The sequence below is a fragment of the Amphiprion ocellaris genome, chromosome 4 (assembly GCF_022539595.1).
Source record: "Amphiprion ocellaris isolate individual 3 ecotype Okinawa chromosome 4, ASM2253959v1, whole genome shotgun sequence".
NCBI lineage: Eukaryota > Metazoa > Chordata > Actinopteri > Pomacentridae > Amphiprion > Amphiprion ocellaris.
Genome location: NC_072769.1, coordinates 2,536,905 through 2,563,470, shown reverse-complemented (window position 1 = coordinate 2,563,470; position 26,566 = coordinate 2,536,905). Strand labels below are relative to the sequence as shown.

Here is a 26,566-nt window from a genome sequence, read left to right as displayed (position 1 = left end):
AAAACAGCTGCCTTCTGCCACTGAAAACAAGCCTGTAGGAGCAATGAAAGTAGAGAAAAACAGAAAGAACAAACCAATAAAGAAAGAGCTTTGTAATGTCCTCTGTCACATGCAAACAATGGTTGTAGCTGATTTCATACATCAGCAAAATGTACTTGCAGTATCAGAAGCAAAAGTGTGCAGTCCCTGTGACTGATGTATTACTATACATGAGCTACAAAGGTTTAACTACTTTATTTACAGTCAGGTAGCTTCATCCAGTGGTTCCCAACCTGAGATTCATGGCCCCTTCAAAGGGTCTCAAGAAAAACTTGAGAGGTTGTGGGATAATTAATAGGAGAATAAATAAGGAACTCTACATAGTGCTCCACAAATCTGTGTTCATTGCTTGGATGTTTCTTCTAATCTTTGTTTTTGTGAAGTATTTCATTATATTCTCTCTTTAAGTTCTTTAAATGAAACGTCTGAGAAGCTTAGAGGGGAAATTACCATTTAGCAGAACTGCTAATAACAAACATCTGAATCCACGGGATTCGTCAATCTTTTGGATTCATCTCAATCCAAGGATTCCTGGCAAGGGGCCCAAGTAGCCACTACATTTTGGTAAGAGCTTCTGCACTAGTGAAGTAAAAGGTTGAATATTTTTGACAGAGATGTAGTGGAGTAGAAGCATTGAGTCACAGAATATGGTACGAGTACTTCAAAATGATATTTAGTATTACGGTTTGAGACGGACTCAGGGCTGCACAGTGGTGTAGTGGTTAGTACTTTCGCCTTGCAGCAAGAAGATCCCTGGTTCGCGTCCTGGCTTTCCCGGGATCTTTCTGCATGGAGTTTGCATGTTCTCCCTGTGCATGCATGGGTTTTCTCCGGGTACTCCGGCTTCCTCCCACAGTCCAAAAATATGCTGAGGTTGATTGATTATTCTAAATTGCCCGTAGGTGTGAATGTGAGAGTGATTGTTTGTCTCTGTATGTAGCCCTGTGACAGACTGGTGACCTGTCTAGGGTGTCCCCTGCCTTCACCTGAGTCAGCTGGGATAGACTCCAGCCCCCCATGACCCTAGTGAGGATTAAGCGGTGTATAGATAATGGATGGATGGATGGAGACGGACTCATCCATCTAATGGCTGTATGGGTTCATGAAATCTGTGTGCGCGCGCGTGTGTGTGTGTGTGTGTGTGTGTGTGTGTGTGTGTGTGTGTGTGTGTGTGTGTGTGTGTGTGTATGTCTCACATGCTGGCATTAGGTCGCACTCTAGTTGGCTCCTGTGCAGAGATGATAAAGTAGCTGCTGTGTTTGGGGAAGTCAGCAGGAAGCTCCAGATCCGACATCAAGTCCAGAACGTAGTCTGACCCCTCTAGTTCCACCCACTGAGCCGGCTCCTTCAGCAGCACCGACCAGCCTCGACGCCCCTCCACCACACCCCTGCACACACATGCACAACAGAGCACAAGAACACATTCAAACGTGTTGACACTGACATAGACTGATCGGGCATAAGATTATGGCCACCTGCCTAATATTGTGTTGCTCCCCCTTTTGCTGCCTAAACGGGAGGCGGACACCCTCTCTATTTTTAAGACCAGGCTTAAAACCTTCCTTTTTGACAAATCTTATAGTTAGGGCTGACTGGGGGACCCTGACGGGGTGAGCTGGTGTTTTCATTTGCACAACTGACATCCCCTCTTGACGTCCCTTTAGTTTGCCCCTAGTTATGCTGCTATAGGCCTAGGCTGCTGGGGAACCTCTCTGGATGCACTGAGCCCTTCTCTAACTACCTATGTATTTACTATATATACCATTATTGCATTACACTCACTCTGTTTCTCCCTGTGTCCTTTCTCTGAGTGTCCCTGGTCCCAGAGCTGGATGCTTCAGATCTGTGGTGGTTCTCCCACCAACTAGCAGTAAACTATAATTAGTTTCCATGTTAGTTGTACTTTGCATGTATCATCTGTCTTATCATGCATGTATTAAACTGTGTGTTTTATGGTCCTTGTGTCCCCCCCCCCCCCCATCCCTCTACCTCTATCCCTCTATCTCTACCTGTCTACCTCTTCTGTCCCTCTCAACCCACCCGGCCAGCAGCAGATGGGTCCCCCCACATTAGAGCCGGGTTCTGCTCGAGGTTTTTTTCCCTGTTAAAAGGGTGTTTTCCTGCCACTGTCTCCTTAGGGCTGCTCTGGGGGTTCAGGCATATGGGTTCTGTAAAGCGTCTCGAGACAATTTGACTGTAATTGGCGCTATATAAATAAAATTGAATTGAATTGAATTGAATTGAATTGAATTGAATTGAATTGAATTGAATTGAATTGAATTGAATTGAATTGAATTAAACAGCCCTGACCTATGAAGTCATGGACTCCACTAGAACCCTGAAGGTGTGCTGTGGTATCTGGCACCAAGATGTTAGCAGCAGATTGTCCTGGAAGTTGCGAGATCGGGCCTCAGTGGATCAGAGTTGTTTGTCTAGCACATCCCACAGACGCTCCATTGCAATGAGATCTGGGGAATTTTTAGGTCAAGTCAACACCTCAAACTGGTTGTTGTGTGCCTCAAACCATTACTGAACCATTTTTGTTTTGTTGTAAAATTATCCTGCTGAAAGAGACACAACCATCAGGGAATAATATTTCCATGGAAGGTTGTACATGGTTTGAAACAATGCTTAGAAAGGTGGTACATGTCAAAGTAACATCCACATGGATGGCAGGACCCAAGGTTTCCCAGCTGAACATTGCCCAAAGCATCACACTGCCTCCGCCGACTTGTCTTCTTCTCATAGTGCATCCTGGTGCCATGTGTTCCCCGACCATCCACGTGATGCCAAAGAAAACATGATTCATCAGACCTGGCCACCTTCTTCCATTGCTCCATGGTCCAGTTCTGATGCTCACATGTCCATTGTTGGTCTTTTGGTGGTGAGGTCAGCATGGACACCCTGACTGGTCTGCAGTTATGCAGCCCCATACGCAACAAACTGTGATGCACTGTGTATTCTGACGCGTTTCTATCAGAATCAGCATTAACTTCTTCAGCAGTTTGAGCAACAGTAGTTCATCTGTTGGATTGGACCACATGGGCCAGCCTTTCTCCCCACGTACATCAATGAGCCTTGGACCATGACCCTGTCACCGGTTCACCACTGTTCTTTCCTTGGATCACTTTTAATAGATACTGACCACCGCAGACTGGGAACACCCCACAAGAGCTGCTGTTTTGGAGATGCTCTGACCCAGTCATCCAGCCATCAGACTTTTGCCTTTGTGAAACTGGATCAAATCCTTACGCTTGCCCAATTTCCTGCTTCTAACCTCAAGTTTGAGGACAAAATGTTAACTTGCTTCCTAATATATTCAACTTACTAACAGGAGCCATGATGAAGAGATAATCAGTGTTATTCACTTCACCTGTCAGTGGTCACAATGTTATGCCCGATCAGTGTCTAAAACTTAACACTTCTATCAAACCATCTCCTTGCAATTCATACATTCAGTAATAATGATACCTGTGTTGTAAGATGTCTTTAGCCATCTCTTCTCCCGTCGTCCACGAGTGTAAAGGACACAGGAAGGACACACCTGAAGGAGGAAGCAATATGTCAGTACGAAAACAACTCAACAATAACTATGGTTGTAAAGTGGTTTGTTTTTAATATTACAACAATGTTACATTAAGAGCCATTTCGGTGGGGTGCTCGTGCGCAGTAATGGAGTAGATGTGTCTCGTCGAAGCTCCGTCCTGTTACCTCCATTTTGCCATTTATCTACTGCACTCATTTATGTTTCTTTGTTTTTTTTACGCATAAGTGGCTTGGCGAGTTGTTGGTTATAGTTTCACACCATGCCACAGAAAGACAAGGTCTCTAAGGTGCCTTCTCCAGCAAACAAAGAAGCTGCTAGCAACGACGCTATATTAGCCGCCATTGCAAAACAGGGCACTGAGGTGGCTAAATGTCTGTGTAGTTTCTCATTCATCCAGGTCATGGTTATCCAAAGTTGTTTAAATCAATCCAACTGGACTTTAAGAAAGTTCCTTGAAGACGTTTCACCTCTCATCCAAGCGGCTTTTTCAGTTCTGGTGGTGGTTGATGTTGCCTCAGCTTATAACCTCTGTGAGGTGTGAAAGAAGCCATCCATGTCAAAGTGGAGAAGCCATCTCTGAACAGGGGGGGTGGTCTGCGACATCATCTTTCGCCGATTTAAAATCAGGTCCTTTCAAAACTCCCCAAAAGAACTACTCAGCAGAATGACTCAGGTGAGGTGGCTCATGCTAACGACCACCATTAGCATACTAGGGCTTGGTGAAACTCGCATTTCAATGACCCCCTTTGTCACTCCCTGGCTCCCAACAACCATCGTTGAGGAGCCAGATGGGCCTTGGCAATGGTCGTCGGAATGTGAATAACACTGACCACACCTCACAGGGGTTATAAGCTGAGGCAACATCAACCACCACCAGAACTGCAGAAACCTCTTGGATGAGAGGTGAAACGTCCTCAAGGAACCTTCTTAAAGTCCAGTTGGATTGATTTAAACAACTTTGGATGAGGTGGCTAAAGTTACTTCACTTGTGGAGGACTTAAAGAAGTCAACGGAAGGATGCCTCGACTCCATCAAGTCATGTCTCTCTGCTCTTCAAAAGGGACACTGTGAGGCCGAACAATGTCTGAATGATGTGGACGGGGCCCTTTCCTCCGCCAACACCCGCATTACCACAGGTGCAAGGATCTACGGGATGCTAACAGTCTACTCAAAGCTAAGGTGAATGAACTGGAGGGCCGCTCCCACAGGCTCAACATTCGCATCGTGGGTGTTAAAGACGGGGTAGAGGGTGCCTGTCCCAGCAAGTTTGTTTCACGTTTGATTCCTTAGCTGCTTGGCCAAGACAACTTCTCTAAGCCCGTCAAGATCGATCGAGCCCAACACAGCCTGAAACCCAAACTGCACGCTAATGAGCGGCCGCGGGTCATCATCGCCAGGGTCCACAACGAAAGCGTCCTCGTCAACATCTTTTGGCTCAGCAGGCAGATGGTTCCACTAACCTACCACGGAGAGAGAGTCTACATATCTCCCGATTACACTGCCTAGGTCGTGGCCCAGCGGCAGGCTTGCAATACCGTGAGGAAATGACTGATGGATGCCGGTGCTAAATGTTCTCTATGGTTTCCAGCCAAGCTTCAAGTAACTCACAACAATACGGTGAGCCCCTTCACCTCTCCTGCTGAATCTGAACGGTTTGCCGACTCACTGACTGAGACAAGTTGACTGATTACACTTGCTGGACCATGACATTGTCATGACACTGTAGAATGTGTGTTTACAACACTACGTATGTTTACGATGTATACGGACACATGCATTCAAAGTGAACTTGATTTGCTAATATTTGACTTTTCACCATTCTTTGAGTGGTAGTGGTAGAGCAAGCAGGTGGATCTGTTTTGGGTCAGTAATTATGTATGTGTTTATATGTGCACATATGTATGTGTGTTTGTATGTATGTCTGTGTATGTATGTATATGTGTGTTTGTGTGTATGTATGTGTGTATGTACATATATCTGCATATATTTATGTGTGTGTGTGTGTGTGTATGTGTGTGTAAGTATATATGTATGTGTGTGTGTATTCACATATATGTATATATGTATATGTATATCAGTAATACTTTTCTTTAAATTTTTTTTTCTCTGTTTATCCTATAGTCCACCTTTTCTTTTACTGGCCTGCCGGATATACCACTCCGCTCTCTATGTATGGCTTTTGCTTTCTTGCTAAGCACATTTTGGTGCAGTTAACTTTGTACTTTTGTACAATTTCTGCACTTTGGAGGTGTAGTCGGGGCTGCTGGTTTAGTTGTGGTTGTTTTCTTCCTAGTCCTTTATTTGCGGGCTCTGTTACACAGTGGCCTCCAATGCCAGCTATAAGGATCTGCCACATTGTTCCTTTTTTGCGGCTTGTTTTTTTTGGGGGTGTTTATTTTTCTGTGAGTGTTTATTTGTTGCCAGTTCACTACCAGTGATATATCAGTCCTTACACCTTGTGTGCAAGTTGCATGAATACAGGATTCCATTCTGCTGGGATCAGGGATGAGTCACATTACTTTCACCACTTGGGACTGTAGGGGCCTTAGGAAGGCTCTTAAAAGGGGTAAAGTATTTGCTCATTTAAAGTTTTTGTCATCTGACGTTGTTTTTTGCAGGAGACCCACATCCAGCCAACTGAACAGAGACGTTTAAGATCTGTGTGGGTTTCCCAGGTGTATCAGTCCACTTTTACTTCAAAAGCTAGAGGGGTTGCCATCCTCATCCGCAAAACTGTCCCGTTTGTATTTAATTCTGTGGTCATGGACCCAGGTGGGAGATACTTACTGGTCAGTGGATCTATTAATTCAACACCACTCGCTCTCTTTAACATTTATGCCCCGAATTTTGACTGTCCGGATTTTTTCTGTAAAGTTTTTGATCTGCTTGCTGATTATAGCCGTTATAATATTATTGTTGGTGGGAATTTTAACAGCTATCTCGATCCTCAGCTGGACAGGTCCTCCCTTAAAATGGCCCCGTCTTTAAAATCTGTCCCAGTTATTAATAACCTTGTAAATTCGTTGAACCTGGCTGACGTCTGGAGGCTCCAGCATCCTCTCGATAGACAGTACTCCTTCTTCTCCCCTGTGCATGGCACCTTCTCCAGGATTGATTATTTCCTAATCGATTCTAGATTGTTTTCCAATACAACTAGCTCGACATACAGTATTTTAATATCTGATCATGTTCCCCTTACAATGGATATTAATTTCGACCTAAACTCACCACGTTACAATTGGAAATTTAACCTTTCCGATCCCAAACTAATTAATGACAGATTCCTTGACTGTTACAGTCAGTTATACACCTCTAAATCTACAGTTACCGACGCAAATATCGAAGATTTCCTCCACTCTTTGAACATCCCATGTCTTAGTGAAGCAGCTATGCATGGTCTGGACTCTGACATCACGCTCGAGGAAATTAAAACTGACATTCGCTTTTTTCCCAACTGTAAGGCCTGTGGCCCTGATGGTTTTGCTATAGAATTTTATAAAGCCCATATAGACACTGTTGCCTGTCTTATACACCGCATGTTAATTCATTCTATAGAATCTGGCATTTTCACTGATACTCTCTACAATGCTCACATCTGTCTTCTTTTAAAGAAGGACAGAGATAGAACTGATGTTTCATCTTATTGCCCCTTAAGTTTGCTAAAAAGTGATCAAAAGATCATTGCAAAAGTTCTCACAAATCGGCTAAATAAATACATTGGCTCATTGATCCATCCTGATCAAACAGGTTTTATCCCAGACAGATTCTCCTTCTCTAACACTCGGCGTTTGCTAAAGATTACGTATTCGACTAACCCACCTAACTCTGCTGTCATCTCTTTGGATGCACAGCAGGCGTTCGATCAGATCGAGTGGAGATACATGTTTGCCACTCTTGCTAAATTTGGTTTTAGTCCTAAATTTATGGCACTCTTATGCTCTATGCCTGCCTTAATCCTCAGTATTGACTAACCAGGATTGCTCTGTCCCCTTTCTGTTGCATCGTGGCACTAGACAGGGATGCTGCCTTTCCCCTATGCTCTTCGCCCTCGCCCTTGAGCCCCTGGCTATCTCCATCAGAGCCAGTCCCTTAACTACTGGAATTAGTTGTGGTGCAACCGAATGCACTGTTGGCTTTGTACGCGGATGATGTGGTCCTGACGTTGTCAGACGTAAGGTTGTCTCTCCCCCCCCCTTCTGGACCTCACTGAAAAATTTGGCCAACTTTCCGGATTCACTATTAACTGGGACAAAAGCATATTTATGCCCCTGGCTGATGGCCTTGATTCTGGATTCCTTAAGCACCTACCTTTTAAAACCATCACTGATCACTTTAAATATTTAGGGATTAACATTTCCAGATATCCTAAGCTACTGCTTAAATAAAATTATTCCATTATGATTGACAAGCTTAAGACAATGATAGATAAATGGAAACTTGGTACATTTTTAAATGGAAAGAATGACCTGGTGAACGCAGCAACCAAGAAAACATATAAGGTGGTTAGACGCAGAATGGTCTAACCCACAAAACTCCAAACTGAGTTTTATATAATTTCTGTAAAATTTTATGGTCTAGATTGTTGTCTAACCCACAACACAAATATGGCATTACAGTGGCGCGTCGAATGTTAGACCATTCTTGAAAACACAAAACTTTGAACCCATTTTTCTCAGAAACTACAGAAAGTGGGTCAAAACCCTCTGGTTCCAAACCTTTCAAGTGTGTTGGACAACAGAAGAATCCTTTCCCTGGTCAAGGAAAACCAGTCAGGTCCAAATATATATGGAGCGGACTTCATATCCAGAGATAAATGTGGTGCAAAAGCAGATGGAGTAAAAATATTTTCAAGTGTAACGTGCTTCTTAATACTGCCATTTTGCTTGATTTTCTATTCTTGGCAAGTTGCCATATCTTCAGATGACATGTTGTGCATGCAGTTATGATGATGGCGAATTTGAAATGAATTCAAAGCAACTGAAGGCGCTCACTACAAATGCAGTTACTGGCCTTGTGTTTTGCTCAATTTAATAGCAGATTCTAAAGAAATAGGTCATTTTGCTCTCTCACTGCATTCAAAATTTATCAGGCCTATACTGGAATTTACAATCTGTTAAATTCATGTCCTTGACCATTGTGCCTCCTGTGTTTTTATTTGTTCACTCACCATCAAAACAGTGTATGTGCAGAACAGTGTGAGCTCGCTTGCGATTGGCCGTCCACTCCAGCAGACAGGGCGGGTAGGTCCGCACATACTCCGGACCGACGTTGAGCCGCTGCAGAGCCTGAAGCAGGCGGTGCTGACACACACAGCGGTAGCCCTCTGGGCCATAGTCAGACACAAACCTACAGCAACAACAACAAGCATGAACAGACACACACACAAGTTTGTACAACAACTGCTGCAAATTTATCCAAAGGAGCACAGAGGGCTGAAGTACGAAGCGAGGTATATGTTGAGCTGAAAGTCAGAATTTTCAGTATCATCAAAGTGTCTCTCTTTTTACCTGCTAGATCTCCATGGTAACTGATGCTGTGGAGGCCAAACATTTATAAGCGACTTCAAGTTTCTGTTCACAATGTCTTTCTTGAAAACCAGTATGAATTCTGCACCATTTTCCTCAATTTACCTTTAGGTATACATTGATGTAACCAGACAATTATTGAATAAATGTTAACAAAAGAAAAGAAGGGCTCAGTTTTACAGTTGAGAAGATTTACAAGAGTCAAAAGTTTAGTTCAAAAGTAAAAAACAAATCATAGTTTATATTATTCACTTTAGCTCTTTGGCTTTTGAGAGTTTGCATCCAAAAATCCCAATAAATCTCAACTGTGTCCATATCTCTATAACTGTCACAGAAGTGACGAGAAAGAAACAGTTGAGTAAAGAAACAAGTATACAGACACAAATACCTGATAATTATAGTAAAAATATATTCTGATGAGAGACTGTTTATATATAAATTATGTTTATTTTGTTGCAAAGTATGCCAGTGAAACTATGATCTTTTTTTGTACAAATCTGATCTCGCTTCCAAACATTTAGCCTGTAGTTTAGATCTCTAATGGTGTAACTGATGCTGTGGAGCTAACCTGGTCTAGGTTTTGTTTTAGATTTAAATTGGCTTTAAGAAACGCCTCAATTCAACCAAATCGTTTATGAGCAACACAGATTCTCAGCTGAGGGAAAATGTTTTCCCTGTAAACATGTCGATCTGTACATTACTAAAACCACTGAATGAAGCTGTGTAGTTACATTATCACACACTGTATGCATCATGTTGCTACTCCATAGCAACGTGATGCAGAAATCGTATAAATATGCTTTTATGTTTGATCTGTTTACTCTGCTGGTTCTGCAGCTGATAGAATACTGATGAAATTTAAAGTTTAATAACTTTATTGTGCAGCTTTCATTTATCAACAAACAGCTGCATTGATGAGTAAAATAAATATATTAACAAACGTTTAGCAGTTTTCTACCAGCATTCTTGTCACATAATTTCCAGTTGCAGCATTTTACCGTCATAAATTTTTATTTTCCTCATTGTTCTCCATTAAAACAACCTGCTGACTGAAGCAACTGAACACGATCAGTTCATTTTGTGCAGAAAACAAGTCAAATGATATGTTAAATGCTCCTGTTTGTATGACGAATTTGAAACAGAAAGTCTGAGTTAACAAAGAAAGTTGGAAACCCCCTTCAGATACCTGTTAACTCTGACTGAGGATTTGTTGAGCCGACTCACACAAAGAAAGCCTGACTATGTCGAACTGACTTCAGAGAACCGGTGTCAGGTATGCGGCAAAAGAAATTCACAAACTGAAGATACTTAAAATGTTCTTTCAGTACACAGCACTGTTCACATTTAATTGTCTAAGTGTGTTTACTTCAGCAGGTATTTAGCGATCCTCTGCGAGGGCAGGAAGGCAGAAAGGCAGGAGGAGAGGAGCAGCCAACCACGCTCTGAATTCAGGATGTTAGGATTCCTCCACACCTAGTGATGGAACACACAACACTGAAATAAAAGAAATGTTTAACTAATATGCCACAATAGTTAAAAATATAGCTGTTACTGACCTGGTTTGCTACCTGAGCCAGGATCTCATCTCTGAGGCTGGGATTAGCGAGTCCCCTTTGGATGATGTAGTTCCCAAATAAGTTCTCTTGAGCCCCGTTCAGGTTTGGATCACCCATGAACCGGAGAATCTACCAAAAAAAACTGCCATTTATTTTTAGCACACACTGCAGCTTCACAAAAAAAACTTAATTCCCCCAAATGTACAAGGTTGGCCAAAAAAAATGTCAGTACTGGAGTTCTGAAGAGGTTAGATGATGGTAAAATCACAGACTTTCATTTAGACTGTTGGACTTTCCCTGCCACATATACAGTTCGGTCCATAAATATTTGGACACTGACACAATTTTCAGCATTTCCACTCTGTACAATGCCAATGGAGCTGGTTCTCTGACATGTGTTGATGATGTGACAGCTGAAAAAAGCAGCAGGATGAATTCTGAAATGTTTAGTTCATCGTCATCTGCTCATATTCGGCCAATTGCTTTCAGAACTCATTGGATGGTGCTTTACGGTGCAGATGGACAATGACCCGAAGCATACTGAGAAAGCAACCAAAGACTTTAAGCTTTTCATTTTTGTGTCTTTTTGTGTCATTTTGTGTTATTTTAGCATCTGTTTGTGTCATTTTTGTGTCTCTTTGTGTTGTTTTTATTTACGCATTATGTTTTCATTTTTGTGTCTTTTTGTGTCATTTTTGTTATTGTGGCATCTGTTTGTGTCTTTATGTCATTCTTGTGTTTTTTAGCATCATTTTGTGTATTTTTTTGTGCTTTGTTATGTTATTTTTTGTTATTTTAGTATCCTTGTGTATTTTTTGTGCCTTTTTGTGTCAGTTTTGTGTTATTTCAGTATAATTTTGTATAATTTTTGTGCTTTTTATGTTATTTTGGGTTTTTTTAGCATCCTTGTGCAATTTTTGTTATTCAAGCATCATTTTGTGCCATTTTTGTGTCTTTTTTGTGTCATTTTTGTTATTTAAGCATCAATTTTGTGTCATTTTCATGTCATTTTAACCCTAACCCAAAGCAACCAGAGTTTTTCAAGGCAACAAAGTGGAATGTTCTGCATTTCACTCGCTGAAGACAGAACTGAAAAGAAAATGTACCACAAACAAGCAGGAGTTGTAGAGGCCTGGCAGTGCATCACCAGGGACCAAACCCAGTATCTGGTGATGTCTATGGGTTCCAGACTTCAGGCTTCATTGACAATTTGATTTATGATTATGTTAGTTTGTCCAATTACTTTTGGTACCTTAAAAAGGTGAAGGGTACATCTAAAATATGTTGTAATTCCTCCACCATTGACCTAATTTGGATGAAAATACCCTCAAATTAAAGCTGAAAGTCTGCACTTAAAGCACATCTTGATTGTTTCATTTCAAATCCATTGTGGTGGTGCACAGAGCTGATATGCTGAAAACTGTGTCAATGGTCAAAAATGTATGGACCTGACCAGAGGTGGGTAGTAACGAGTTACATTTACTCCGTTACATTTACTTTTCGAAAAACATGTACTTCTGAGAGTAGTTTTACTCTGCCATACTTTTTACTTTTACTTGAGTAGATCTGTGAAGCAGAAACGCTACTCTTACTCCGTTACACTGGGCTATGCTCGACTCGTTACTTTTTGATTTACCACATTATACATGCTTTATTTTGCCAGAGATGCCCCCAGTGGATCTACCACATGACTGTGTTTCACCAATCAGACGAAGCAACAATCATCACGTGACTCCGGCCAATTCTCAATTCTAAGTACACAAGTCCGTACTCGTGTACTTGATGAGAACGGACTTGTGAGAACATGAGAACACATCGAGGCTAAAGTGCATTTGGAACACCAGCGTACTTGATGACATCACCGCCTCAGTTCATCTGCTCCGGTTATCTTAACCGTGAAAAACAATGAAATGGAACATATACAACACAGCCTTGCATGTTCATGTTTTAATATTAAAAAAGTTACTGTGTATATATACTCAGGTTTGTAAGATCGTTATAAATCTTCTTTTAATGTTTTAGAGCCGCTGATTTATTGACATCTGTAGTTTGTGATAAACTGAACCGTCTCATTCTCAGTTCTATCAGTGGATCCACAAAAACTTTTCAGAAACTGATTGCTGAAAAAATATTAAACCTTCACGAGGACACCTCATAAACAGGATGGATGGTTTACAGTTTTATAATTCACATGAAATAAAATACATAAAATACATTAATCTACATTCTACATACATACCTGATGTTTGTCCTCCAACATCCAGAGGTTTATAGTCTGACAGATACACAAACATCACCACACTCTACTGTGATCACCAGGACTTCTATATGCTGAACATCATCACTGATTAATGAGAGAATATTTCATGTCAACTACTGTACTCAGAACCTGAATACAGGTGAGCTCCTACAGGTGAGTTCTTCCTCTGCCTGTCAGGTAATAAAACAGAAACCGATGACCGAATACTGGGGTCCTGCCCGAGTGTAATGTGATTTTCTATCTACTGAGCCTGTGCCATTTGGAGGGAAGTGAAATACAGCATGCAGTATATCTTGTCACTGGAAGTAGTTTGTTTAAGTTTGTTCAAACATAAAAACGTTGCCTTACTACAGGTATTTGTTTCAAAAGATTTATGTTGTGAAACACTGAGATTTGGAAATTTGTGTTTCTTGTGCCTTAACTTGTCATTTTGTAAAGATGTTATTTATTTTTGCTATTTTTGTATTTTATTATTTGGAAATAAATGGGAATGGTCTGTATTTATATAGTGCTTTATTATACCTGAAACGATACCCAATGCACTTTACATTATATGTCACATTCACCCATTCACACACACATTCACACACTGATGATGGAAGCTGCCATGCAAGGCATTAACCACCACCCACCAGGAGCAGTTAGGGGTTCGGTGTCTTGCTCAGGGACACCTGGACATGAGCTCTGCAGGCCAGGATCGAACTGACAACCCTCCGGTTACAAGACAGCCACTCTACCCATTGAGCCATGCCACCCCAGAATTTGCACATTATTTTACATTTTTGTCTGTCTGATCACATCATTTCTAAAAGATAAATTAGACATTACAATAAAACAATTACTCAGTACTTGAGTAGTGATGAAGAAAATAGCAAACCTTTTGGCACTAGTGTCATGTGTCACCCCCTGCATTCCATTTTCCATGGTTATCCCCAATTCTGCTATCACTGTTTACTGCTACTAGCCACGTTTACATGAGACATTTAATTCCTCTTTAATTCAGAATTAAAGTTAATTCCGCTTTAAAATCTCCATGTAAACACTTAATTCCGAATTAAAAAGTTAATTCTGAATAAACTTAATTCTGAATAAACTACCTGGTTTATTCTGATGTTAATTCCGAATCAACTAATTCCTGTGTACGTTCTATTCCTGTATACAATTAATTCCGCTTTAGTTAATTCTGGTCATTCTGCGCATGCTTGGCTCCTCACGTAGCGATGATGTAGCAACGTACACAGCTTGGTCTTCTGCCTCCTTCTCCGGTATTCTATCTCTCTTCTCCTTCTCAAGTGACGCAAAAGAAGTAGTACACCATTGTCGAGTTGCTGTTTCAAAACGACAATGAAAAGCAAAGTGAAAAGTGTGCTTATTAGTTGGTCCTCCATGTTGTTGGGGAAAAGAAATGCCGCAGCAAATGGAATTTGTTTTCTTCTGGTAAACAGGGATATGTCACGTCCACTCCCTGTCCAATCAGAATCCTTTCCAATGCCCAAGCATTAAAGCAGAATTAAGGAAGGGGAATAAATGTGCGGTCCATGTAAACCTTAATTCGGAATTAATATTTCCATGTAAACACAAAGCACAAAACTTTAATTCCGAATGAGTTAATTCCGAATTAATAATTCCAAATTAAAAAACTTCATGTAAACGTGTTGACTGTCTGCCAGACCCTTCCCCCCTTAACTTTTGCTGTCACACCTTCCATTTGCATCTGTGTGTCAGATCCTTTGATTGAATTGCTCTTTGTTCTTTTTGTCTTACTGTCTGTTAACCAACTATACGCAAATGAACCACTATTCACCCTTGTGTTTACATACAGCCACCTCCCTACCCTCTGATCCACCTTCTGACATCCCTATAAAAGGGCTACTCTCCAAATGCTCTGGGTCGGCTTCCCTTCACAGACTCATGCTCTGTGTTGGTCAGCCCACCGTATGCCGGAATACCAATAAACACCCCACTATAGCAAACTTTGAAAGACTAAGAGTGAAATTTCTTCAACAGTAGTCTTTTCACCAAATACTATTTTACTCTTACTTGAGTAATTTTTTGGATGACTACTTTTTACTTCTACTTCAGTGATATTTTGAAGTAACATTAGTCTTACTTGAGTACAATTTTTGGATACTCTATCCACCTCTGGACCTGACTGTAAACATAACATGTACCAGAATGAAAATGTTGAGGGCTCCTTGTTTTAGCTCCTCCTCCAGTCGAATTAGGGAATTCTCCAGCGGGGCGGTCAGCATCCCAAACAACGGTTCCTAAAACACACACAAAGACAGAGTGCTGAAAAATGATTTCACAGTGTTTGTTTACTATGCTAACATACATTAGAAGTTTATTTTATGTTCTATTCACATGTTCGCACAATGTCATGTGCACATACTGTGTTTTCTTTGTGTACTTGCATTGCGTACATTATGGGGACCAAAGTCTGTTTTCTCAGTCACATTATCACAACTAAAGTCTGTTTTCTGTCTCATTATGGGGACTTAAGTCTGTTCTTTTAGTCACATTATGGGGATTTAAGTCCGTTCTCTCAGTCACATTATAGGGACTTTCGTCTGTTCTCTAGGTCACATTATGTGAACTTTCCTTGTCGCTTATCTTATCTTATCTTATCTTATCTTATCTTATCTTATCTTATCTTATCTTATCTTATCTTATCTTATCTTATCTTGTCTTGTCTTATCTGAACCCCTGGCTAAGACACACAGCTCCATTTAACAGGTTACCAGCATGTATACAAATAACGATTTAAGGTTTACAGAAAAATGAATCATAAAATTGTGAAAGTATATGCCACAAGTCTTCAGTGTCAATAATCATAGAGGGCCAATGTGAGTCAGCCAATACATGTATGCCTCTGTGTAAAGTGGCTTTGAATTCATTTAGTGAGATCAGCTCTTTAAGACAATTTTTGCGAAGTGGATAGAATATTTCAAAGCAAAGTGTACAAAATATTTTAATGCTTCAGCCAGTTCCATACAAGAACAGATCACAATATAAGTCCTTAAATCTTAAGTTACTAAACTTAGGGGTAAGTGTCCAGAAAATAAAAGCAAGTTAATGTGATGTCCTCTGTGTGTGTTTGTACCCTAAATATGGCCCTGATGTAGTGTGTCATGAGGTAGTTGTTGATATCCAGGGGCAGAGTCAGCTGAGGGTCAACCTGAACCTTTGGAGCCTGAACCACCGCCAAGCAGTCTGAATGCAACTCCTCACCACCTGCAAGAAATAATAAATACACGCAGACAGACACACACCGACACACACAGCGGGCTACATGTCATCACAAAAATGCAATGGTAAATATTGTGGAACACATCTTTTGATGGAAGTATATTTATAGCATCGAGGCTTAGTGTGTGCTGTAAACTATGTATTCATATGTGTGTGTGTGTGTGTGTGTGTGTGTGTGTGTGTGTGTGTGTGTGTGTGTGTGTGTACCTGCAGCTGCCTGCAGCAGTCCAGCCAGCTCAGTGGGGATGGGCAGTGTTGTCACGTTCACTACTTCTCGATTGATGCGATCCTGCACACGTTGCAAACAGACACACAAACACTTACCGCACGCGCCAACAATACATCTTCATCTTCAGCTCATAACGCAACCAACTTCCATCCTACTTCCCTCCTTCACTCACCTCCTCTGCCTTCCTTGCAGGCGCCACCACTGTCTGACAGAAAGACAACAGCATAACATGTCACACATTTGTTCATTTTCACACCGTAAACGTCTCTGGCAGTTTCTCCATCGACTTAAACTCTGTGTGCATACCCTCATGTAACGCTGGCGGTTGACAATGAGCAGCACGGTGGAGCGTAGCCTGATGAGGTACTTCCTCTTCAGAGCGAACCTTTGTCTGTGTGCAAACAGCATGAAGGATCATTCATAAAGATACAGTGAGCAGTGAGAAGCTAAGACCTTGCGTGCATATACGTTCAGTGGCATATAAATTCCCCATGAATAATGTTGCCAAACTTCTCTCTCTTCTCTTTTACTAAGATCACTGTAACTCAAACAGACAGAAGATTTGTGTTAATCACAATTAAGGTCCTAGTTACAGTTTCGGAGCATGTTTTTTCATAATGGGTCATTTACCCACATTTGTTGGAGTGTGACCAGTCTTGCCAGGTCATCATTGTAAATGAGAAATTGTTCTCAACTGAGCTTACCAGGTAAAATAAAGAATAAATAAAACAAATCTCTGACATGTCATTACACATTCTTAACCTTGAATTCAATGTCTTTTTTAGTGAACTTTTACACACGAATAAAATGCAAATCACATCTACAGGCCTGGTTGAACTGGCAGTGAATAAGAAATCTATCACCTCTGATGGATGCACATGGCCTCAACCCTCTGGCCTTGTCTTTTCACATCAAGGACAAAGAAGCAGGTTCACTGCGATAAGGTTCGGCCTGTTTGGCTCTGTGAAACCAAACACTAAAGCCTAAATTGTGGTGCTCAGAACTGAAACTCCAGACTCAAGTAGGGCGATGTGTTGCATGTTAAAGAAAGCTAAGGCTCAGAAGAGTCCAGGAAGAAACCAATGCCGGTTTCCTGTCTGAGCAGTGCAGGGTGATTTTTGGATCAGAAGAATGAAATCATATCTTTTTTTTAAAAAAGAAATTTCAGTTCATAAGTGTGTGTAATCAAATGAAACTCACTAAAGAGGAAAATAATTTTTAGCTGAGCTCTTCACCACTCTGTACAGTCGGTATGTTATGAATAAGCATCACATTTTAGGTTGAATAATTTAACCCTCTGAACTCCAAAATCAACTGGTAGGTTTATTATTGCTATGTTTTTAAATCACTAAAATGTCTGACTTTCAGATTTGTCCAGAAAATGAACCAAATCTAATCTTAAAATCATATTCATATTCAATCAAAATAACTTTATTCTACACCTCACATTTACAAATTTACCAAAAATTAAGTGTTTGCACTAAACAGATTCTGCAAGAAGCAAACAATTCTTCACCATTGGTGCACAACTAACAAACATTCAGGGACATATTGGCTGATCTGCAGGCTGTTAGGAATCGAAAAGGTAAGATGTAAAATGTCTATAGTATGTAGAGCAGGAGTGCCAAACTCATTTTAGCCACATACAAGACCAGTAAATCAGAGCATAAAACCTGTAAATAACCACAACTCCAAATGTTTCCCTTTGTTTTAGTGCAAAAAAAGCATATTCCGAAAATGTTTACATTTAAGGAGCTATCTTTCTACAAAACATTGTGAACAATCTGAAATTTCTTAAGAAAAATAAGTTGTTTCAACAATATTATGCCTCAGTTTATCATTTACACCTGAACTACAACTTACAGATCCCAATTTATCTACAAAGGCAATTTTTACACTTTGCAACGTCATTCCACAGGCCCCATTGGACTGTCTGGTGGCCCTGGCCCATGGGCTGTATGTTTGACACTCCAGATGTGGAGCCAGCATTTCTTCCCAACACTCGTAACACTTGTGTGCACAAATGTTGTAAAAGTTGATTTTAGTTTTTATTCATTTTTTTGATAAATAGATAATCAAAGAAACTGTACTTTTGTTTTTTCTTTATAAGTTTGTTATACTGAACAGTGAATCAATCAATCAATCAAAGTTTATTTCTATAGCCCAAAGGGTGACCAAAGTGCTTCACAGTGAAAAACAAGAGAATAACTTAAAAACAATACAGTAACTTATACAGTAAATTTAGAATAATCAATCAATTAACCTCAGCACATTTTTGGACTATGGGTGGAAACCAGAGTACCTGGAGGAAAGCCACGCATGCATGCACAGCGACACATGCAAACTCCATGCAGAAAGATCCTGGGAAGACCAGGACATTAACCAAGGATGTTCCAGCTGCAAGGCAAGAGTGCTAACCACCACGCCACTGTGCAGCCCGTAAAAACAACAAGAAAACAATAAAATAAACAGTAATAAAACAGCACTAAAATATACATCCAAAAGAAATAAAAGCAGTAAAATGTCACCATGCCACTCGGTATTAAAAGCCATTTTAAAGAGGAAGGTTTTGAGTTGTGATTTAAAAAGACCTAGGTCAGTGATGGTGCGCATGTCGGAGGGGAGCTTGCTCCCGAGCCTGGGTTCTACAGGGAACGCCTGGTCACCCCAGTGTTTGTATTTAGACCTCGGTACTTCAAGCAGCCGCTGATTGGATGACCTCAGAGCTTTTTTTTGGTCCTTTAAAGTTAAAAGCTCAGATAAATAAAGTGGAGCAAGTCCGTTAAGAGCTATAAAAACAAATATTAAAAGTTTAAAAAGAATTCTCGACTGGACTAGATGCCAGTGGAGGTTGTAAAGGACCGGGGTGAACAGAAGACATATTTGCTGAACCCTATATAGCAGTAAAAAATGAGCAAAAAACTCACCAAAAAACTGGTTGGGGTTCAGATTTTTTAAAGAACTTATGAGCCATCAAATGCATGCTGCCGACAAAATTCAGATAAACACTTTACCTGGCCAGGTAGCCTCTGGAACGAGCTTCAAACAGGGTCACACGGCGTCTGAATTTCATAAAGTTCTTTCGTACAAAACACATGCGGGTGTATCTCTGCAGCGTCATGGCGGCAAGGTGCAGCACACGGTCACGCTTCCCCTCCAGCAGCTGATACAACTCCTCTTTCAGGAAAATCTGAAAACAAAAATCTAATTCAGAGACATGTTACGTATAATTGTGCATCCTGTTCATGTGTGCAGATTACTGAGAGCGCTCACTTTACTGACTCCCAGCTGATACGAGCCGCTCTTGACTGGAACGAGTTTGTGGAGCATGGCGACACAATTCTCTCCATCTGCAGGTGGAGAATCCTTCAGGCAGAGCAGGGGTTTATACCTGTTTCCACATGTGACAGTTCAGTTTGAAATCTCAAGTAAATGTGACCAAGGATCAGTGGAATCTAAAGCTGTGTCTCACCTCTGAGTCTGATCTCGTAAGTCTTGAAAATGCTCATGTGAGGTTAATTGGAATTCTAGGTATTCACAGTTATTATTTGTTTGGATTCACTAGTTTCACTCTAAAATATAATTGTGAATGTTGGACTCTGACTTTGTTTTTTTCTTTCTGTAATAGTGTAAGTCAGACTACTTTGGCAGTGAGTGGTGAGAGGTGCTGTGAGATCAATTGGTCTCAGCTGCTTTCCCGCTGCAGGAGCTGACAAATGCCAGATGGCTATTTCAGCATGAAGAAAAATTGGTGTGTGAAATGTATTCTCTCCAGAAAAAGCCAATAATTACAGCAGTTTTGACAAGCTGAACGTAGTGAATGGAGAGGGCAGCAGAAATTGTTGAGGATGCTGAGCTTGTCTGTGCAAAGTTTTGACTTCCATGGTTTGATTTGCGTTTTTTTTTTCTCTTCGAACACTCTAAATATGAAGATTAGTGAGTAACCAACCTTGACAGGAAGCTGTGAAAGTATAATCTGACTGGAAAACCGTCCTTCCTGATGTAGATGGTCTCCATGATACCAGAATAATGCAGCTGAGTGTTGACTAGCTCCATGTCAAACACTCCTGACTCCTGCACCGATGCACAAATATACACACACAATATATTAGCTGTGTATTAAATATGAATTAAAAAGGGAAAAAACACTGCAAACATCATATTAAATAGCAAATATACCTTATGATGGTTTGGTTTGATGCATCGCACAAAATAAGGGTTACACCTGTCACAGATAAACAATGAATCAATGAATGTATGATGGAACAAAGCTGAATTGCAATGACACTGGTAAAGCATCATTTTATAGCTTATAGGGAGCATTTTATTTATAGCTAGCTCCACATGCTAACAGTTTTAGAGACTTCTGTTTTCATCTGTTAGAGATGTGATGGAGGCTCATAAGCCAGTCAGAGCTAATCACTTGAGTTTAATGGTGCGTCAAGGCCAAATAAACCATTCATATCTGTGCCTGTGTAGGAACAAAGCTATTACACAGTACTGATTTCGACTTTGAACGAAATCACTTGCTCTTTCACTCATTTCCTGTCCTCCACATTGTATGTCCTCTCTGTTTCTTGTAGTATCTCATCACAGCTGATTTTTGACATTTACAGTGTGACTCAGTCATTGTTTTGTGTCATCACTGACAGGCGTATTGTCACAAAAGTCTGACATTTCAGGAGCACAGCAGACAGTTAATGTGGGAAATTATGACAGCGCTAGATTGTGCACGGTTCCCAGAGTTTCCAGTTATCGGCTGCTCTGTTGTGGAATTAGCTCCTAGTTTGGGTTCTGGAGGCAGACACCCTCTCCACATTAAAATTAGGCCTTCGCTGAGTCTGGTTCTGTCAGAGTTTTTAGTTTTACCTCCCCGTTAAAAAGGGTTTTTCTTTCGGTTCCCTCCTACCATCGCTCATAGGGAATCGAAAATCAAATTTGGATTGTTGGGTTCTCTGTTCTTTGTTTAAAATTCACAAGGTCTTTACTTCACTGTTAGGTGCTGCAAGATGACATATGTTGTGAATTTGCGCTATATAAATAAAACTGTATTGAATAGAATTAGATGTAATGATCTCAGATTTGTCTGGCAGCTTTGATAAGGTTTGCATTCATTCCTGTTATCCAAAGTTGTTTAAGTCAATCCAACTGGACTTTAAGAAGGTTCCTTGAAGACGTTTCACCTCTCATCCAAGAGGCTTCTTCAGTTCTGGTGGTGGTTGATGTTGCCTCAGCTTATAACCTCTGTGAGGTGTGGTCAGTGTTATTCACATTCCGACGACCATTGCCAAGGCCCACCTGGCTCCTCAACGATGGTCGTTGGGAGCCAGGGAGTGACACAAAGGGGGTCGTTGAAATGCGAGTTTCACCGAGCCCTCGTATGCTAATGGTGGTCGTTAGCATGAGCCACCTCACCTGAGTCATTCTGCCGAGTAGTTCTTTGGGGAGTTTTGAAAGGACCTGATTGTAAAATGGTGAAAGATGATGTCGCAGACCACCCCCCCTGTTCAGAGATGGCTTCTCCACTTTGACATGGATGGCTTCTTTCACGCCTCTCTCAAACCATCTGTCCTCCCTGTCCAAAATCTGAACATTGGTGTCCTGAAATGAGTGTCCCTCTTCCTTGAGGTGAAGGAAGACCGCCGAATCCTGTCCTGAGGAACTGGCTCTTCTGTGTTGAGCCATACGCTTGTTAAGTGGCTGTTTGGTTTCCCCTATGTAGAGATCTGAGCATTCCTCGCTGCATTTAACTGCATACACCAGGTTGCTCTTCTGACTGTGTGGTGTGGGGTCTTTTGGGTGGACCAGTCTTTGTCTGAGGATGTTATTTGGCTTAAAAAAGACAGTGATCTGGTGTTTGTTGAAGATCCTCCTCAGTTTTTCAGACAGTCCAGACACATACAGGATCATTATGTTGTTTCGCCTGTTCTCCTTCTCTTCAGTTCTCACTGGGTTGTTCTCCTTTCTGGATCTTGTGTGAGCCTTCACAAAGGTCCAGTCAGCATATCCACAAGTTTTCAGTGCCCCTTTCAGGTGTTTGTGTTCTTTTTCCTGGCCTTGGGTACTGGTGGGTAACTTGTCGGCCCTGTGTTGCGGGGTCCTGATGACCCCTAGCTTGTGCTCCAGTGGATGGTGAGAGTCAAAAAGCAGGTACTGGTCCGTGTGTGTTGGTTTCCTGTAAACCCCAACACTCAGACTTCTGTCCTCTTCTATGTGGACCTCACAATCCAAAAAGGGCAAACTGTCATCCTTTACATCCTCTCTGGTGAACTTGATGTTGCTGTCCACAGAGTTGATGTGTTCGGTTCGGTGTCACCCTCAGGGACAGAACAAACCTCAACCCAGACCAGATTTGCCAACTTTTGGACCTCTGCCTGAACACCACCTATTTCCAGTACAGAGGGAGCTTCTATAGGCAGAAACATGGATGTGCCATGGGCTCGCCAGTATCTCCTATTGTGGCCAATCTGTACATGGAAGAAGTGGAACATAGGGCCCTGACCTCATTTAACGGAGCAACACCGAGCCACTGGTTCTGATACGTGGATGACACATGGGTCAAGATCAGAATCCAGGAGGTGCAAACTTTCACCGAACACATCAACTCTGTGGACAGCAACATCAAGTTCACCAGAGAGGATGTAAAGGATGACAGTTTGCCCTTTTTGGATTGTGAGGTCCACATAGAAGAGGACAGAAGTCTGAGTGTTGGGGTATACAGGAAACCAACACACATGGACCAGTACCTGCTTTTTGACTCTCGCCATCCACTGGAGCACAAGCTAGGGGTCATCAGGACCCTGCAACACAGGGCCGACAAGTTACCCACCAGTACCCAAGGCCAGGAAAAAGAACACAAACACCTGAAAGGGGCACTGAAAACTTGTGGATATGCTGACTGGACCTTTGTGAAGGCTCACACAAGATCCAGAAAGGAGAACAACCCAGTGAGAACTGAAGAGAAGGAGAACAGGCGAAACAACATAATGATCCTGTATGTGTCTGGACTGTCTGAAAAACTGAGGAGGATCTTCAACAAACACCAGATCACTGTCTTTTTTAAGCCAAATAACACCCTCAGACAAAGACTGGTCCACCCAAAAGACCCCACACCACACAGTCAGAAGAGCAACCTGGTGTATGCAGTTAAATGCAGCGAGGAATGCTCAGATCTCTACATAGGGGAAACCAAACAGCCACTTAACAAGCGTATGGCTCAACACAGAAGAGCCAGTTCCTCAGGACAGGATTCGGCGGTCTTCCTTCACCTCAAGGAAGAGGGACACTCATTTCAGGACACCAATGTTCAGATTTTGGACAGGGAGGACAGATGGTTTGAGAGAGGCGTGAAAGAAGCCATCCATGTCAAAGTGGAGAAGCCATCTCTGAACAGGGGGGGTGGTCTGCGACATCATCTTTCACCATTTTACAATCAGGTCCTTTCATAACTCCCCAAAGAACTACTCAGCAGAATGACTCAGGTGAGGTGGTTCATGCTAACGACCACCATTAGCATACGAGGGCTCGGTGAAACTCGCATTTCAACGACCCCCTTTGTGTCACTCCCTGGCTCCCAACGACCATCGTTGAGGAGCCAGGTGGGCCTTGGCAATGGTCGTCAGAATGTGAATAACACTGACCACACCTCACAGAGGTTATAAGCTGAGGCAACATCAACCACCACCAGAACTGAAGAAGCCTCTTGGATGAGAGGTGAAACGTCTTCAAGGAACCTTCTTAAAGTCCAGTTGGATTGATTTAAACAACTTTGGATAACTATGACCTGGATGAATGAGAAACTACACAGACATTCATTCCTGTTAATTTTTTTCATGTCATTTTACACTATTAATTACATGAAAGTGAATATTTTATAGAAATTCTTTAATGCAAGATGTCGTGATCTCAAATTTGTTTTTTGGGGTTTTTTTTGCGGTGGGGGGTTGTAGCGTTGATAAGCTTTGAATTTATTCATGTTAACTGATTCATATGTTTACTTAAATTCCATGTCATTACTTATATGACAGTGGATATTTTATAGAAATACCTTAATGCTATCCCCCAGTCCCCAGTCTCACGCCAACCATGAGGCAGAGGCCACCTTCCATAAGCCTGCTTCTGTCTGAGGTATTATTTTTTTCCTCCTGATTACAGGGTTTTTTTGGTTCCTTTCTGCTGTTGCACATGGGGAATCCAAGGGTAACTTTGGATTGTTGGGTTCTCTGTTCCTTGATTAAAATTCATAAGGTCTTTACCTCACAATGTTAGGAGTTAGGCTGTGAGATGACACATGTTGTGAATTGGTGCCAAATAAATAAAACAGAATTGTTTTTTGATACTCAGCTGAGTATAATACAATGCTCTGTGGCAAATTCTAAGCCCATTTGTGACTCTATATTTTTAGTTTTGAAAAGTGTGAGTGACATTTTACTGAAAACCTTTCCATCTTCTCCAGCAGCTCCTGCAGGCTGTTCTGAAACTTCGCGCTGACCGTGTTGGCCTGATAACGGCGAGCTGTGCTGCTGTGCCGCGAGTTAGAGCGCTGCTGAGACACGGACTCAGAGTGCTTCAAGAAGAGGCTTGACACCATCTGCACACATGGAAACACACAAAATCACATGAACACAGAAGACCCAGAGGTTAACCAAAAGAAAAAAACTAACAACACAGAGGATAATTGTAGGAGATATTTATGTTCATCGACTTTGATACTTTTGCATCTGAATAAATAGCTGTGATTTATTAGAGAATGGAAGTAAAATAACAGGTAATAAAGACTAGTACAGAGAAAATCATTAGAAAAAGAGTGTATTTGAATGTCTCACTCTGTTCTTGCTCTGGATGAAGAGGTCTAAAACATCGTGGCGGACCATGTCAAAGTTTTTATCCAAGAATTTGTGCACCTGCATACAGCACACATGACAAGAAAAATATTAGAACAAAAATGCAATCAGAGACTTGTAATAGCAAACAATGCACAAACAGAAGTACCACAGCTCTGTTCATATTAGGTTATAGAGAGCACAAATAAACTGGAGGAATTGTATCTCAAAAGATTATTATTGAATGAAAATAAAACACCTCTCTATATTACAATTAATTTTAAAAATATGAGATGCGGACTGGTCTTGAGAGATTGGATTTGAATAAATTATATATACCTTGCATGGTTCCCATTCTTAAAAGAAAGAAAGAAAGAAAGAAAGAAAGACAGACAGACAGACAGAGACAGAAAGAAAGAAAGAAAGAAAGAAAGAAAGAAAGAAAGAAAGACAGACAGACAGACAGACAGACAGACAGACAGACAGACAGACAGACAGACAGAAAGAAAGAAAGAAAGAAAGAAAAGTTGGAGCTCATTAGTCCTGTATGGAAATGTCCAGACTGAACAAAGATAAGAAAACCACGGTATAAGAAACACAGATAAAAAAAACAAAAGATAAAAAAGAAAGACAAGCTAGCCTACCCATAAATAAAAACAATAGAATACACCAGAAAAAGACAGACACAAGGATGAAAAAAGAAATTAGAAGCAGCAAGAGGGTAAACAAAGAAAGGAGGAAAAACAGGAAGAAAAGAAAGTAAAGAATAAGAAAAAGGAAAAACAAAGGAAGAGGATATATGGAGAAAGTACCTGATACGTGACCTTCCCTGCGTAGTGTTTCAGGGTGAACTCTGGCAGTGGCATCTTTGGCCTGGTATAAAGTGTGCTGTTTCCATGGTGATAGTGGCACTTCTGAAGGAAGGTGTGATCTGTTGCCTAGCAATGAGTGGAGATGGTTAGCGGTTAGTGAGCCATGGAAACCAAACCTGTATGGTACAAAAAATGCTGCCTGTTCAGCAGACTGCCTTAGCGATGTGTAATGCATTTATCTCAATATGAGCATCTCACATGAGCAGGGAATAATGACAGCAGCAGATCGGTGATTAAACTAGCATCGGGGATAATTTTCTATTGATCGAGGAGGGCGACAATACAGTCTGCTGCTTAATGAGAAATCCAATAGTGAGATTTTTTTAAACTCAATTTCTTCTGAAAAGTGAAGTATGAGGCATCTGAATTATGAGTTATTGTTGTCAGTTTGCCTTTTCTTCACAGTGCATCTAAATAATGTAGGATTTGAAAAGTTTCTTGTAATCTCATCTAACTTCATTTGTTTG

The 26,566-nt window shown here is 41.2% G+C and overlaps 1 protein-coding gene across 1 annotated transcript in view; it reads right to left on the bottom strand.

Annotated features, from left to right (window-relative positions):
* myo15ab (myosin XVAb) overlaps nucleotides 1-26,566 on the bottom strand; it is a 110,912-nt gene that overhangs the window by 47,321 nt on the left and 37,025 nt on the right. The window contains exons 25-41 of the mRNA XM_055009995.1: nucleotides 26,040-26,165; nucleotides 25,231-25,308; nucleotides 24,844-24,995; nucleotides 20,585-20,630; nucleotides 20,355-20,479; nucleotides 19,679-19,796; nucleotides 19,420-19,595; nucleotides 16,712-16,796; nucleotides 16,578-16,610; nucleotides 16,384-16,465; nucleotides 16,031-16,161; nucleotides 15,099-15,194; nucleotides 10,668-10,796; nucleotides 10,478-10,584; nucleotides 8,754-8,932; nucleotides 3,511-3,583; nucleotides 1,236-1,427 (exon numbers count right to left, since the gene is read on the bottom strand). Of these exons, the coding sequence (XP_054865970.1) occupies nucleotides 1,236-1,427; nucleotides 3,511-3,583; nucleotides 8,754-8,932; nucleotides 10,478-10,584; nucleotides 10,668-10,796; nucleotides 15,099-15,194; nucleotides 16,031-16,161; nucleotides 16,384-16,465; nucleotides 16,578-16,610; nucleotides 16,712-16,796; nucleotides 19,420-19,595; nucleotides 19,679-19,796; nucleotides 20,355-20,479; nucleotides 20,585-20,630; nucleotides 24,844-24,995; nucleotides 25,231-25,308; nucleotides 26,040-26,165 (1,928 nt within the window). The remainder of the gene's footprint in view (nucleotides 1-1,235; nucleotides 1,428-3,510; nucleotides 3,584-8,753; nucleotides 8,933-10,477; nucleotides 10,585-10,667; nucleotides 10,797-15,098; nucleotides 15,195-16,030; nucleotides 16,162-16,383; nucleotides 16,466-16,577; nucleotides 16,611-16,711; nucleotides 16,797-19,419; nucleotides 19,596-19,678; nucleotides 19,797-20,354; nucleotides 20,480-20,584; nucleotides 20,631-24,843; nucleotides 24,996-25,230; nucleotides 25,309-26,039; nucleotides 26,166-26,566) is intronic.